The 15,481-nt window shown below is 41.0% G+C and overlaps 1 protein-coding gene across 3 annotated transcripts in view; it reads left to right on the forward strand.

The window, feature by feature from the left end:
* The window catches only part of LOC104561327 (transducin-like enhancer protein 4), a 104,463-nt gene that overhangs the window by 80,241 nt on the left and 8,741 nt on the right, over nucleotides 1-15,481 (forward strand). For all 3 annotated transcript variants that reach the window (XM_062017556.1, XM_062017557.1, XM_062017559.1), the window contains 6 exons: nucleotides 5,948-6,067; nucleotides 6,601-6,654; nucleotides 7,258-7,410; nucleotides 8,681-8,813; nucleotides 9,075-9,268; nucleotides 9,457-9,533. In XM_062017556.1, coding sequence (XP_061873540.1) covers nucleotides 5,948-6,067; nucleotides 6,601-6,654; nucleotides 7,258-7,410; nucleotides 8,681-8,813; nucleotides 9,075-9,268; nucleotides 9,457-9,533 — 731 coding nt within the window. The remainder of the gene's footprint in view (nucleotides 1-5,947; nucleotides 6,068-6,600; nucleotides 6,655-7,257; nucleotides 7,411-8,680; nucleotides 8,814-9,074; nucleotides 9,269-9,456; nucleotides 9,534-15,481) is intronic.

Genomic DNA, 15,481 nt, shown 5'->3' on the forward strand with positions numbered 1-15,481 from the left:
AGACTTAGATATGTTGTACATCTATGTTTATATTTCTAACTTTTAAGAATACGTAAGTTTCCAAGGCTAACTGCTGAGCCTACACATTATCTTTATTCTGAACGTCTTCATGGCTGTCTTGTTGCTCTTGCAGCAGCACTGCACATGGAGACTTTGATGTGTTTTATGACACTCTTATCCACTAATTAACTTCATTAATTTTGCAATTAGTGAAGTTAATTAGTGGGTAAAAATGCTATATAAAACTTCAAAGTTTGCATTTTAATCATAGTTTGTATTAAAAATAATTATCACAAGCTTGATTACTAAACTCAATCCAGTTAGTTCAGGCAGGGTCATGTGATACTAAGAACAACTTTGTTCTGTATCTTTCCGAGCTAGTTGGTAGCATTTTTCGCTAGCAATTACTGAGACTTTGTCTAGTGTCTAAAAATGCAGCTGAAGTGAAGAGACAGCAAATGAAACAACAGCAGCCGTGGTATAGCTGAGTGGAAGTTGGGTTTCAGTTTGAGTAAGTAAGGAAGCAAATTGGAAAAGAGAAAGGTGAAGATATTAAACCAGTTTGCTATGTCCAGTGATATATGTTGGAAGAATAATTTGGCTACCAGCCTCCCTTCATTTGATAGACATTTTCCAAAGCGGTGCTCTGGGTGATATTGGTTATCTGTTGCAACCTGACGACAGCCCACCCCATAGACCCACTTGGAGGAAAACCTGCCTGCCTAAGTAAGAATGGGAAAGGGGGGTGTTGTAAAATTAAAGCAAAGAGCACAAAATCTGTGAGACTGGAGTGGATGCTGGCATGCAGTAACAGCAAAACCAGCAACAGCAAACAGGCAAAGCAGTAGTGTGGGTGTGGATGACCTCAGGAACAGAAGCACTATGCAACTGCTTTGCATTTTGTCTGCAGAGCAGTAGTCCACAACGGACCATCTGACACCATCTCAGTTTAATAGAAGCAATGTACTGGTGCCTGTGGATACCTATCGATTTATGTAAATGAATGCACTTTTTTAGACAGATGGGTGTTGCCTTATGTTTCCTGTGTGGGGGCTCTTGATTACAGTTTTTCTCCCTGGGCACATGGTCTTGTTGGGCTGCCCTGGACTGCCCCTTCCTCTCGCTTGGGTGTTTCTTCTGCCCTGTACTATAACCTTTCTGGGGGGACCTCTCCCACCTTATACCACTCATTTCTCATCAGAACAGTCTCTATCTCATCTCTGGTTGCAGCTCTTCTATTTTGTTTTTATTTCCCAATTTAAGCATACAGTTTTATCCTAGTCCAAACTCTGATGCTTGTATATCCATCCATTGGCAGCAGCCAATGAAGCAGCATTACTGCCTGGTCGTTTCCCTGAGATGCATATTGTATCCATTTTTATGGGGTTTTTTTATACTTTCAACAGACATTATAACAGCAATAATGTAATTCAGATAATTATACCGTAATTGACCTTAGCATTGAGCATCCTTGCCTTTTACTGAAGTTTGCTTAGTACTTCAAGATGGTCAATTATCTTGTAATTCCCACTTTGTTGGGAATTATTGTTTTAATTATTACACTCCAAATACATCATTTTGGCATAGTAGTAAGGGTACACTGGGGAATGGTCATATTCGTGAATGCTTTAAAGAGTTACCAGCTTTATTATGTGGGAGGACTTTTCATCCTGTCAGCTCTAGTCATTTCTTTTAACACTGATTTCATTTAATTATCACTTAGTCTACTCAGGCCAGGTCGTCATCTGCAGGAATTTGCATATGGGAAGTTGGAGCTTGTGGGATTTGAGAGCGCTTGACAGACTGTGCAATCTGACTGTATAGATTTATTTTCTGCTGTGTTACAGTGTGAGTCATTTCTGTTAATGCAAGCAACTTCCAGTAGACGTTGGGGGTAAAATGGTTTTGGGGTTTTTTTTCTCTTTCTTTTCCTAACAATTTTAAATATTAATTACCCAAATAGACAGTGAGCATACTGACATTTGCCCTGTTACTGGTGAGAATTTTGCACTTGTGTGAGAGGCTTTCATGGTCTTCTTTATGTTCACCTAATTCACACTTGTGTGACACTAGTACTCCATCAGGTGCATTGCCTTGACAATGTTGGAGAGAAAACAGAGATGTCCTTGTGCTGAGAGACATTTTCATCTGCAATATCATTTGGAGATAGTAGTGGCAGCAGGCACAGAAGCCCTTTAAATAAAGGCCAAGTAGAAATGAAATATTAAATGAACTGGTGGCTTAAAAAGTGTATTTGTTTACTGCAACAATACACCACAGTCTTTTGTAAAATATTTTAATAGTATACTCCTATTACATTTATATTAATCTACAGTTTGGGAGGCATCCATGCCTACTGCCACTATTACCCAAAACGGACACTGAAGGATGACACGCCATGCTTTACAAAGCCTAGTGCAAAACACACTGTGGGTTCAGCACCAGAAACAGACTGTTCCAACTGACTTAAGCAACTTATGTGAACAAGGCAATGTGCTCAGCCTTTCTGTAAATGTATGTGTTCAGTTGTTTTTTTATTAGTGTTTTGTGCTGTATGTAACATGAGTAAAAATGTTCTACCTAAGCAAAATATGAAAAAAGTAGGCCTTGCTATACCAGAAACCAAATATCCTTTCACCAAGGAGTATTTTTTCCTGTGTCTGATCTAATTATTATGTGTAAGCAAACTCGTTGGTTAGCAGGAAAATGCTACTTTCTGGTAGATTAACACATTTTGTTGAAGAAAACAGCAGTGTGAGAAGACTTTATTTCTCTATAAATTTTAATAGTTACTAAAATGAGGACTCCGGCCCATTAAGTTACAGCCTGCTAAGTCATAATGCTGAATCACTTAATTGCTCAAAGTATCTGTGCAATACCAGCTTCTTAAAGCTATTAGGAGAGCACCAATGTTTTAATCAAGAAACAGGGCAGAATTTGACAGCTGAACACTACACTTCTATGAAGGTTCTCTTGCACAGTCTGCAAATATAAGGACCTGTTTTGAAGTGTGTAGACTTGAACACTCAGGAACCAAGGTGTGGGTGAATACAGGGTTATATCTAGCAAACTGGTGTCAGTGGAAACCATGAGGACATTGTTACATCCTGGTATTTCTCACCGGAAATAGATCCTTTCAAGTGTTTATAGGCTGAAAAAATATTGTAAACAATAGTGGGAACACAGTGTGGGTAATCGTATTGTCCTTCACACTGTGAAAATCATATGCATTAGGTCCATAGAATGATCTAGACCACAGCTCATTGGCTGTGCACATGATATATCTGTATTACTTAGCATAAGAGATAAATTTACATCTGTCAGCACCAGTACAAGCAGTTCCATGAGGTTAGAGATCTTTATGTGGCAGGTACACCACATATTGAAGGGAAAAGAAGCAAGCACAACGGGGATATTAATTGACTATTAATTGTGCAAGGAAGCAGTTAAAACTGAGAATGTTTAGGTTTGTAACTAACCGACTCCTGAGGCAAAAAAATGTTAGTCCTAGTACTACCAGCCAAATTCCAGTTTGGGAAATTAGATTCTTCCTGATGTCACTTCTCTCCATTTTTCTGCTAATGTCAAGTGAGATACTGCGGCAAGATCTTTTCATAGTGGTATCAGGTCTGATCCATCTTTGAAGCAATAAAATCATTAAGCAGTGTGGATTGCCCTAATGCCCAATGTGGTGCTCATCCTTTATATGCTAGTGATAATTAGCTACTTTATCATTCTAGTAGGGAGCTTTAATTTATTACTTTATTATGCAGTGAAATCAAAGATTAAAATGGTATCTGTACATAGCACATAGCTAACTAGATTGTGAAAAATGAAACTGTATGGTTTCAAGTTTATGAAAATAAATATTTCTGTTTAAATAAGTGCACTAGTTTAATTCTTTAGACACTACTCTAATTTGTAGTTTGCTGGTGATTATTTTTCTTCGTTTTAAAGCAAATTGCTTTCTGTAGAGTGAAGTTGAGAAATAATGAATTGAATTTACATTACAAGCTATTGGCTCCCAAACTGTAAATGAATATGAATGTAATAGGAGCATACTATTAAAATCTTTTGCCAAAAGTCTGTGGTATATGGTTGCAGTAAACAAATACATTTTTTTAAGCCACCAGTTCATTACATGTTGCATTTCTGCTTGGCCTTTATTTTAAGGGCTTCTGTGCTGGCTGCCACTGCTGTCTCCAAATGTCTTAACATGTGTTGTCTCTTCAGACTCAAAAATAACATTGTTACTATTTGCTGTTTCCTGTAATAGTTGATTAATGATCTGCTTTAAAGCTAAATCAGTGCATGTATTTTAAAATATATTTGCTTGGGATGAGAAATCCTTGTCTACTTATTTTATACTGTCAGAGAAAGAGAGAGGTGGAGGCAGGCAGGGAAATGGAAGGGCATAGACTGTGTTTGGCACTAGCTTTGTTCCAAAATTTCTCTTTCCTTTCACTATACTTTAAAGGCAACTTGCAATTACCAGTCAGAGAGGTGGAAGATTTCTTGCAAATTCCACCTGCTGTCGTTTTAGAGAAGTGGAGAGGAGAACTTGAGTGTCCCAGCAGGGAGAAAGCCCTCTCACGTGACTTGGGCAGCAGCCACAGTTTAGCTTGCACTATGAAGTGTTCTTAATCCTTTCCAGAAGTTTGTGGTATAGTAAGATAAGGAAAGGAAGAGATTCAGTTATAGTGATAGAACAGAAGTTGCACAATGTAAATGCTAATTTCTTCATTTGTGTTCCTAGCTATAAAGTAAACCTAGAGAGGTATGTGCTGAAAACTCCAGAATCAAATTGCTTTGTTGTAGTTTTATGCAAAACAACAGCTGTCTGTAGTGCATGCAGGAAGGATCCTAAAACCAGTGTTTCTGAAGGAATGGGAGGATGTAAAATTCGGCAGTGAGGAGTTTTTGGTTGTTGTTCCTCCTATCCCTTATATAAAGAAGACAGAGAGACAGAAGCAGTCAACAGGGTTTCAAGTGAGAATTACTTTCATCTTCCTTACTGTCAGCTCCAATTCTGAAAAATGCCTCAACATATCCTTATGTACATTCAACCATTGATTTCAGTGTGAGAAAAAGTTTAGCACATGCTTAAATGCTTTCTTGAACTATGGCCAAAAACTGCTGCTAAAATCAATCCCAGAGGGAACTTTGCGTCTTTCATTACTTCCTTTTTTGTATACTAAGATAGAGGCTCCACCAAGCTTTGGAAATACGGTGTCAGTTGATAAATGTCGCCTGCCTTGTTTAAAACAGTAGAGCAGAATTATTGAATGATACTACACAGAGTACATATTGTCACCTTTCTCTCCTGTCCCGTACATGGACTCTTTATTTTTCATTAAAAAATGGGGGCTGCAGAGTGCAAGGGACTTGCTGAGCCACTGTTGTCTATTTCATGCATGTGCAACCTGTAAGGGTAAAAGGTGCCAAAATAAAATGAGTTTAGGTGTTTCCCCCTATTCTTTCTTGTTTCAAGACTGTTCAGAAGCTCCCTTCTTTCTCTGATAGCAGTCTTCATTCATTTACTGAAGTGTGACTTACCTTGAGCCACTTAATTTACACAGGCAAACACACCCAACCCCTCTTCTCGGCAGTATTGATTTAACCCTGCATATTTGTAGAGGAAACAAGTAAAAACCTGGCCAATGCACAGTATTCATAAAACGGTCCAAAATAGCTCTGTGTTCATCCTGTTGACACTGCAGATAGCAACTGTGATCCATCAGCTTTTATCTGTCCGCAGTGCGTTGGGTACTTTTAATACAAGACACTTGGTAGGTAGCTATCACTGATTAAACCCCAAAAGTGCTATCTGTAAGAACAACCTCAAATCATTTTATTGAGTTAAGTTGCTTTGAAGGATGGTGACAAATGAACCATTATTTTGAATGAGCACCTGATGATGTTTTCTCCATCTCTTTTCTAACTGCAGAGCTCTTCTGTATCTCCCTCAGCCAGTTTCAGAACAGCAGAAAAGCACAGAAATTCGACAGATTATTCTTCAGATAGTAAAAAACAGAAAACAGAAGAGAAGGAAATAGCAGCTCGTTACGTGAGTAAATTGTGCACTGTTGAACTTAAGTGTTCCTCTGAAGTTTCACCCAGTTCCTGATGCATAACTAATTTTGAAATTGAGGATCAATTTTTTAACAGGTTTAACTGCCTGCCTCCAGCATCCATGCTGGGTGGAAGCTTTTGTTGTGTAGGATTTACAGTATTTTTAACAATATAAATACAGAGCACCAGGAAAGTATGTGACAAGAAGACTGAGCATTACTTAGGCTGGGACTTGGTAGATCTGGATACTGTTTTGGCTCTGCATCTCAGTGCAGTGCAACTTTGGGTGAGGATTTTTATCCTGTGTTCTAGTTCACCAGAGCTGTGGCAACCTGTTAAAAGAAGCCTTATGAGTGATTTAAGTATTAGAATTGTATCACCATGTAAAGCCTGATAAAAGTAAATACTATGTTGCATAGTTATGGGCAGCCTTCCGTTTTACTGGTTTGTTTGGTTTTTTTCTGAATACTCGAGAGAAGTTGGGATATTAAATAAATGTTTTTAACACGTTAAAAATTGTCATTGCAGGACAGCGATGGTGAAAAGAGCGACGACAATTTGGTAGTTGATGTTTCCAATGAGGTATACACAATGGTGGTTTTTTCTATCTTACAGGGATGGTGATATCTTCTGTGGTTTCTGTTCATATTGGATATATGAACAGATTACTACCTTTGCTTTCATAAAGGAGCTTGAAATGCCTGAGGGAATTCACTCAGGTCACCTTTCTTTAGAATGCAAATCAGATCTGTAACAGTTATACAAAGGACCTTTTTGTTTCTTGTATGAACCAAAAGTCTGCTTGAGATATTTGAGACCAACCCATTGCAATTTATAACAACGTATATCTGTATTTTCTTTAACTCTAGCCATGACTTCATTTGTGAACTTTATGAAGGCTGTCAAGTGCATCAAACCTTTTCTGTCTGTCAACTGACAAATAGGATTTACTTGCCTATTTCAGTATCTGTAGATTTTTAATGGTTTTTCCTGGTTACTGGCATCAAATTTTAAAGCTTTCTTTAAAAAGAAAAAAAAATATTGTTTTTCATTATCCATCTCTATTTTTCTGAAGGAAAATGTTACTGTTTATGAAAGATCTGAATTCCAAAGTGAGAATTGTGCAAGACAAGCACTAGTGGCTACTAGGAAGTTTTTATACTAACTGATGTTGCTGATGTTTAGGATCCTTCCTCTCCCCGTGGGAGCCCAGCACATTCTCCACGGGAGAATGGCTTGGACAAGACTCGACTGCTAAAGAAAGATGCACCAATTAGTCCAGCGTCTATTGCATCCTCCAGCAGTACTCCTTCCTCCAAATCCAAAGAACTTAGCCTTGTAAGTGCTTCAAAGTGTTCCTGGCCCATGATCACATGCTGAAATACATGCTTACCATATTTCTGTGGGGGCGCGATTTGGATTTCCACAGCTATTAGCAATGCACTGTGAGGCATCTATTTATTTAATTTAAGTATCTTTTAAAAATATTTTCTTTTCTTTTTTTTTTAATTCTCTTCAAGTGAATATAATAAAATTGTAAGGAGAAAGTCCGCAGCCTTTTTTGGGGGATAGGAAGAGGTTATTTTCACTGGTGATGTGGGTAGATGATAGATGTTTTGTGCCGAGAGATGTTTTTCTCCTTCCTCATATGACAAACTATCATTCTGAGAATAAATAAAAGTACACAGGGGTTCCCTGAGCTGTTTTCTTGTCCTGTGGTTTATAGCAAATTCAGTTCCCTGCTTGGATGTGATTTGGTTGTTAGCTTTGTTTGAATTACCAGGCCATATACAACAACAATAATTTTATTTTCTATATAAAAAGTAATCTGTCATTTACAAGAGCCTTCCTTGACTTCACAAATCACAATGCAAAAAAATAGAGTTTCCCGCAAGTCTGGGGTGTTCTTTCCTTTCTTGTTTGTGACCACAGTCAATCATCTGCCTGAGCTACACAGTAACTCCCTTCTCAGTTCTTTGCAGGTCAGGGTACGCAATTATTTAAAGAAATAAAATAAATAGAAAACTTGAAGTGTATGTGGTGCTCAGGAAAAGGGGATGGAATGACAGATTTGGGCCCAAGAGTCAGCAGTTTGTCTGACGAACAAGCTTGTCACAAGAGTGGCACTGCACCACAGTTGCTGACTTTATAGCCACCACTGTGTCCATCTGGTGTTTCAAGCACCACATTTGGACATGAGTTGTTGGTCAGTTATAGATGTTTTTTCTGCTCTTATCTATCCAGCGTGGCCTGTCCTGGAAACTCATAGTGGGAGCAGGTTCACCATGAACAGAATGAGTCAACTAACAGATTTCTCACCTGCTGCTATTGTAATTTTCAGATAGCAATGGTGTTCAGTCTTTGACCTCATTCTGAATCATACTGATGCTCCTGATGAGGAAAGCTGTGAAGGCTGTAGGTAATTCCTAAAGTCATTCCATCTTTTTCCTTGTCTAAGAAGCTTCTTTCATTGCCAGGGACCAAACCCAAACCTAAGCACTAAATATTGCTCACAATCACACTCACGCTCCACTGTTGGATTTCTTTCCAACTGCTTGCTAAAAAGTAAAATAACTAATAAACTTCTTTTTTCCTTGTTGATGGTCAGAATGAGAAATCTACCACTCCTGTGTCTAAATCAAATACCCCAACTCCACGAACTGATGCCCCAACTCCAGGCAGCAATTCCACTCCCGGACTGAGGCCAGTGCCTGGCAAACCCCCAGGTGTGGACCCACTAGGTTAGTGTCCGTGTATTTCAGTGGTGTGTGCAGTGGTGGCCGTTTGTCCCTGATGAGGCTCCCTCTGAATCTACAGTGATGAGGGAGTATATTACAGTTGCTTAAATTGGATGCTGAGATGGTTCTTCACTTTAATGTAGCGTGTGTGTATATATATATATATATATATATATGTATTTTACTGTTTGTTAAACAGTTAAACAGTATTGCATCTGATGAGTCTGGGATGGCTGTGTGACTTCTGTTTTTTGCGCTCAATAGCTTCAGGTTTAAGGACGCCTATGGCAGTGCCGTGTCCTTATCCTACTCCTTTCGGGATTGTGCCACATGCTAGTATGAATGGGGAGCTGACCAGCCCTGGAGCTGCCTATGCTGGTCTACACAATATTTCCCCTCAAATGAGTGCCGCAGCAGCAGCGGCAGCAGCAGCGGCAGCTTACGGCAGATCTCCAGTGGTAAGTATTTGCCATCGGCGTGTTTGGTGTTGAGAGCGGTTTATTTAAATATGAGACCTGTGGGGTTAAATCTAGTTCAGTCTCTTTGTAACCTGAGGAGTATGCTATGGAGAACATGAATTAAACAGTCTTCTTTTGCCTAACTCCATCTTTCATACACCTTTTGTTTTGCTTGGGGAAAACTATAGGTTGGTTTTGATCCACATCATCACATGCGAGTTCCAGGCATCCCTCCCAATCTCACAGGCATCCCAGGAGGAAAACCGTGAGTATCAAACATTCAACTTTCAAAGTCAATCATCCGTTGAAGTTGCATTCCCTTAGCAGCTGGAGTTCCCCCTAGATACTGAAAATTACAGTGTGAATAGAAATAAATACAACTATTTGGCAAGAGCAAGCGAAACACTTTTTAACCTTAAAGTTGCATTTTTAGATTTGTTTTAAAGACCAATAGCAGCCAATGAAGAGCTTGGGCGATCTAGAGTAAAGGCCACAGAAATAAATGGAAAAAGGAGTGGAACTTTGAGGTGTTACAAGCTGAATCTGACTGGGTAGTCTTCTGTGGAAATGCAGACTGGAGCAGGATTTCGGCTTTCCTTCTCTACTGTACTCTGCTTCTCAGTTTAAAGAAATTATTTCTTTATTCACAAAAGCCTTGCAATTACTTGTGAACTTACCAGCTACTATAAACAGCAGTGTGCAGAAAAAGGAACACTGAAATGTTTTGTTTGATTTAAAATAATGGAAAGAATTATTGTATCATAATGTTCAAATTCATCCTTGATGAAACTGACCATAAAAGGTGACCTGCTCTACCAGACTTTGCTTGTTATGAGCCTCAGAAAAAGAATTAAACAGATACGAAGAACTCTCTGTTCACACCTCTCAAGTTACAGAGGGGAAAAAATAAATCAGCAATGCAAATTGATCCAGATTTTATGTAAGGGTCTTTCAGTTCCACTTCTTGTGTGGTATTTGTGGGAAACTGTGACCAGACAATACTGGTGAGCTTGAAGGACAGGAAATGTTTGTGCCATTCCTTCTCTCACTCTCGAATGCGTGACTGTGTTTGGAGGATGTGGAGGAGTGGTTTGGATGTAGTCACACAATTGCATGCATGTGTACGACTGGCTGCGTGAACTGGCTGAATAGTAGAGCCCAGAGGGTGGTGATTAATGGCACATCATTGAATTGGAGGCCTGTGTCCAGTGGAGTTTGACAGGGATGGGTTCTGGGGCCAGTCTTGTTCAACAGCTTCATCAACAACCTGGATGGGGACACAGAGTGTACCCTCAGCAAGTTGGCTGATGACACCAAACTGGGAGGGCTGGCTGATTCCCCAGAAGGCTGTGCTGCCATTCAGCGGGATCTTGACCAGCTTGAGAGTTGAGCAGAGAGGAACCTCCTGAGGTTCAACAAGGACAAGTGTAGAGTCCTGCACCTGGGAAGGAACAACCCCATGCACCAGTACAGACTGGGGATTGACCTGCTGGAGAGCAGCTCTGCAGAGAGAGACCTGGGAGTCCTGATTGATAATAAACTGAACATGAGCCAGCAGTGTGCCCTCGTGGCCAAGAAGGCCAACGGCATCCTGGGATGCATCAAGAAGAGTGTGGCCAGCAGGTCAAGGGAGGTTCTTCTCCCCCTCTCCTCTGCCCTGGTGAGGCCTCATCTGGAGTCCTGTGTTCAATCTGGGCTCCTCAGCTCAAGAGGGACAGGGAAGTGCTGGAGAGAGTCCAGCACAGGACCACCAAGATGATGAGGGGACTAGAACATCTTTCATACGAGGAAAGGCTGCGGGAACTGGGGCTGTTTAGTCTGGAGGAGATTGAGGGGAGATCTTATTAACATAAATATTTAAAGGATGGGTGTCAGAGGTTGGGACATCCCTTTTTTCTATAATAGCTAGCAACAGGACAAGGGGTAATGGGATGAAGCTGGAACACAAAAAGTTCCAGTTAAATATAAGAAAAAACTATTTCACTGTGAGGATGCTGGAGCAGTGGCACAGGCTGCCCAGGGAAGGTGTGGAGTCTCCTCCCTTGGGGGTCTTCAAGATCCGCCTGGACATTTTCCTATGTGACCTGATCTAGGTGACCCTACTTCTGCAGGGGGTTGGACTAGATGATCTCTAAAGGTCCCTTGCAACCCCTACCATTCTATGATTCTATAAAATAATACATAGGCTTACCTGCCAGTGAGCTTGTGTACATGAAAGATTAATAATCTGTCATGGTGATAAGCAATCAGTCCTAGTGCCTGTAACTTGGCTTTATGTCAACACATCGTAAGCCATGTCCTGCTCCATCAGATGTCACACTAGTTACCACCTACAATTGACTTTTTGACTAGTTGTGATGCCTTGTTACGTAACTGCCTAAGGCGAGCACAGAAATTTGCATACAGCAGCTTCTTGACCAGCTGCTCGCATTAAAAATTCTATGGCACACAGATCTTCATCCTACACATGCAACATGCCCTAGAAATGTCTCGATGTATTGTCCAAATGGTATCTGGATTCAGTTTTGTGGTTGATGAAGTGAGTTGCCTGGAAAGGACAACTGACTCTACCAGACTTTTCTTGCTGTGGTCTGAGAAACAGCAATACCAGGTATGCAGAGACCTCCTCGCTCACTTTTTGCTTGTGGTAGAGGTGGGAGGAGTAAAATATGAGGCAAACTAAAATTAAACTGGTTAAATTCTCATGCATCTCCGAGGATTTTGAGTGTTGTTGACCTATTGATGACTGTTTTAAATGTAACTGTCATTTGTCAGCTGTGGGGCCTGAAGCATTTAAAATCTGTGGTTGCTTTAGTATGATTGCATTTTATTCATTTTAAGTGCAGTACTTTTCACAGCTATCATTCAGGATTGTTGCTTTCTCATTTATTCTTTCTTGTGCCTTAGAATGAAAGTTGTGTAAATTCTCGGCGCTGTTGAGTGTCTATTGAAATGGAGTGGGCAGCGTGTGGCACATCGGGGATCTGGCCCCTAATAACTCTCTTTTCACTTTAGAAATACATCAAAATGCTGAGGATTGTACAATATATAAATAGAAAAGGTAGCTACTGTGAAAAGAAGACAAAAGTGCTCTCTCCAGGTGTTCATGGTGTCAGATATTTCTAAGAAATTTAGAGTACTTCAAATAAGCAACATGTGGTGTTAGTTCTCAGAGTGGGAAAAAAACCCACAACACTCAGCCACCACAAAACCAAATCAAACAACAAAGGAACAGTTTAATCACATGTGTTAGTATGGAGTAATGAATGGAGTGAGAATAATGTAGTCACGAATCACCCCAGATTAAGCTTTATTTCTGTAATTGTGAAATATGTACCCCGTGTACATTATAAGCATGCTGAAAATCGCTTACATTCATAAAAGTATTGTAAATTCAGTGCTTAACATGGCTCTGCAGAGAGTGACTGCATACAGAAATCAGAAAAGATGATAATGAGGTTTCATTTGTTAGATATTTCAATTGACCATCAACCACTTTTTTTGGTACCTTACTGAAGCAAACAGGAATCAGGGAGATAATAAGGAAGATATTTCAGATTTCTGTATGATAATTGAACCCTAATTCTACTCATACAAGCAGTTTGCTGCTTCTGACAACCACAGAAATCTGTCCTCCCCTTTCCTGAATGTGTTTAATGTCAAAAAATGGATGATGATGATACGATCTGTCACTCAGACCTGCCAGAACAAGAAACAGCACAGAATGAGAAGAATGTGTAAAGCTCTGGGAATAGGGCAGAAAGGTGAAAATGCAGTTGCAATTTGTCCCATTGTAAATTACTGTTCTAGTGTTAATGCACTATGAATCTTAAATAGCAAATTCAGTAGCTGAATTCTGAAGACTGGCTTCTTCTGTGACTTCGAAGAAACAATTAAGGAGATGATCTTCTTAAGTATTCTCATAAAGAGATTTTTTTTTTTGCCTGCCTTTCTCATCCCACCATTGTGCCAATCGATTTTTCATCAGTACTGTGATGATTTTTTATATCTAAGGAAATTAAAGCCTTACTCTAAGCATACCCTGTTATGTGTAGGTGAACCCCTTTATAAAGTTTGTGCTGTTGTAATAGATGTGATGTGTCAGGTAGCATCTCACAACAAGACAATTTCAAAAGGTAACTATTCTCCCTGGAAAATATTTTGAGATGAAGCTGTTGATAGGTTATTCACAGGTGGCATAACTGGCAGTCACTGGCATAACTGGCAGTCACACGCCACATTCTTTCTCAGAGAGAGCCCTGATTCTGGCAAGAGAAATTGGGATTTGTAGTTGTTCTGTCAGTTCTGCACACACCCACGAGGAAAAAAAAAAAAAAAAGAAAAGTCCAAAAGAAGGGTGAAAAAAGTCCTGTGCATTTTTACTGGTCTGCCATGTCAGATGGCAACAACTGTAATCCCTCGACAGTGGAGGTTTCACTTAAGGGGCAAAAGACCTGCAGTGCTTTGGGGGCAGCTTGGCAGCAGTCCAACTAAGTTTGCACTTTAAAGTCAGTAGGAGGGCAACCAAATGTCCCCTGGCACTCAACTATCCACTATGCTCTGCAGCAACCAGCCAACTGTTTTTGCCTTCCAGAGGGCCCTGACCTGTGCTTCTCTTCTCTTCTCTTCTCTTCTCTTCTCTTCTCTTCTCTTCTCTTCTCTTCTCTTCTCTTCTCTTCTCTTCTCTTCTCTTCTCTTCTCTTCTCTTCTCTTCTCTTCTCTTCTCTTCTCTTCTCTTCTCTTCTCTTCTCTTCTCTTCTCTTCTCTTCTCTTCTCTTCTCTTCTCTTCTCTTCTCTTCTCTTCTCTTCTCTTCTCTTCTCTTCTCTTCTCTTCTCTTCTCTTCTCTTCTCTTCTCTTCCCTTCCTTCCCTTCCCTTCCCTTCCCTTCCCTTCCCTTCCCTTCCCTTCCCTTCCCTTCCCTTCCCTTCCCTTCCCTTCCCTTCCCTTCCCTTCCCTTCCCTTCCCTTCCCTTCCCTTCCCTTCCCTTCCCTTCCCTTCCCTTCCCTTCCCTTCCCTTCCCTTCCCTTCCCTTTCCCTTCCCTTCCCTTCCCTTCCCTTCCCTTCCCTTCCCTTCCCTTCCCTTCCCTTCCCTTCCCTTCCCTTCCCTTCCCTTCCCTTCCCTTCCCTTCCCTTCCCTTCCCTTCCCTTCCCTTCCCTTCCCTTCCCTTCTTGCTGTGGTCTCCCTGTACCCCCAGTTTAAAATTAGCATTGTGAATCCTTACTCATGCCCGACATCATCATTGCGTGAGTTGTAAAAGCTCATTTGATTTGTAAATGGTGTTTGACCTGGTGCTGCAATGTGCTGCTCCACTTAGATGCACACAAGTCCATAGGGCTATATGGAGTCCATCCAAGGGTACTGAGAGAGCCATTGGAAGTGATCACCAAGCCACGTTCCATCATCTACAAGCAGTCCTGGATAGCTGAGGAGGTGTTAGCGGGCTGGCGGTTATGAATTGTGACACACATCTACAAGAAGTGCCAGGAGCAGGATCCTGGAAACTACAAGCCTGTCAGCCTGACCTCAGTACTGGGGAAGGTTCTGGAACAGATCATTCTGACTGCCATTAGGTAGCATGTACAGGGCAATCAAGGGCTCAGGTCCTGAAAGCATGGGTTTATGAAAGACAGGTCCTGCCTGACTGACATCTCCTTCTACTGTCACAAGGTGACCTGCTCGGTGGATGAGGGAAAGACTGTGCAAATGATCTTCCTGGACTTTAGTAAAGCCTTTGACACCATTTTCCGCTGCATCCTCCTGGAGAAACTGTGTGTTCATTGCCTGGATGAGTGTACTTTTTGGTGGGTGAAAACTGGATAGATGGCCAGGCCTGGAGAGTGATGGTGAATGGAGTTAAATCTGGTTGGTAGCCAGTCATCAGTGGTGCTCCCCAGGACTCAGCGTTGGGAGCTGTTCTGTTTAACATCTTTATCAGTGATATAGATGAGGGGATTGAGTGCACCATCAGTAAAACTGCAGATAACACCAAGCTGGGTGGGTGCATAGATGTGCTAGAAAACAGGAAGGCTCTTCAGAGGGACCTGGACAGACTGATTCAGTGGGCTGAGGCCAATTGTGTGAGGTTCAAGAAGGCCAAGTACTGGTCCTGCACTTGGACCACAACAGCCCCATGCAATGCTACAGGATTGGGGAAGAGTAGCTGAAAAGCTGCCTGAAGGAGAAGGACCTGGGGGTATTTGTGGACTGAACAT

This window comes from Colius striatus, chromosome Z (assembly GCF_028858725.1).
Source record: "Colius striatus isolate bColStr4 chromosome Z, bColStr4.1.hap1, whole genome shotgun sequence".
Classification (NCBI taxonomy): Eukaryota; Metazoa; Chordata; class Aves; order Coliiformes; family Coliidae; genus Colius; species Colius striatus.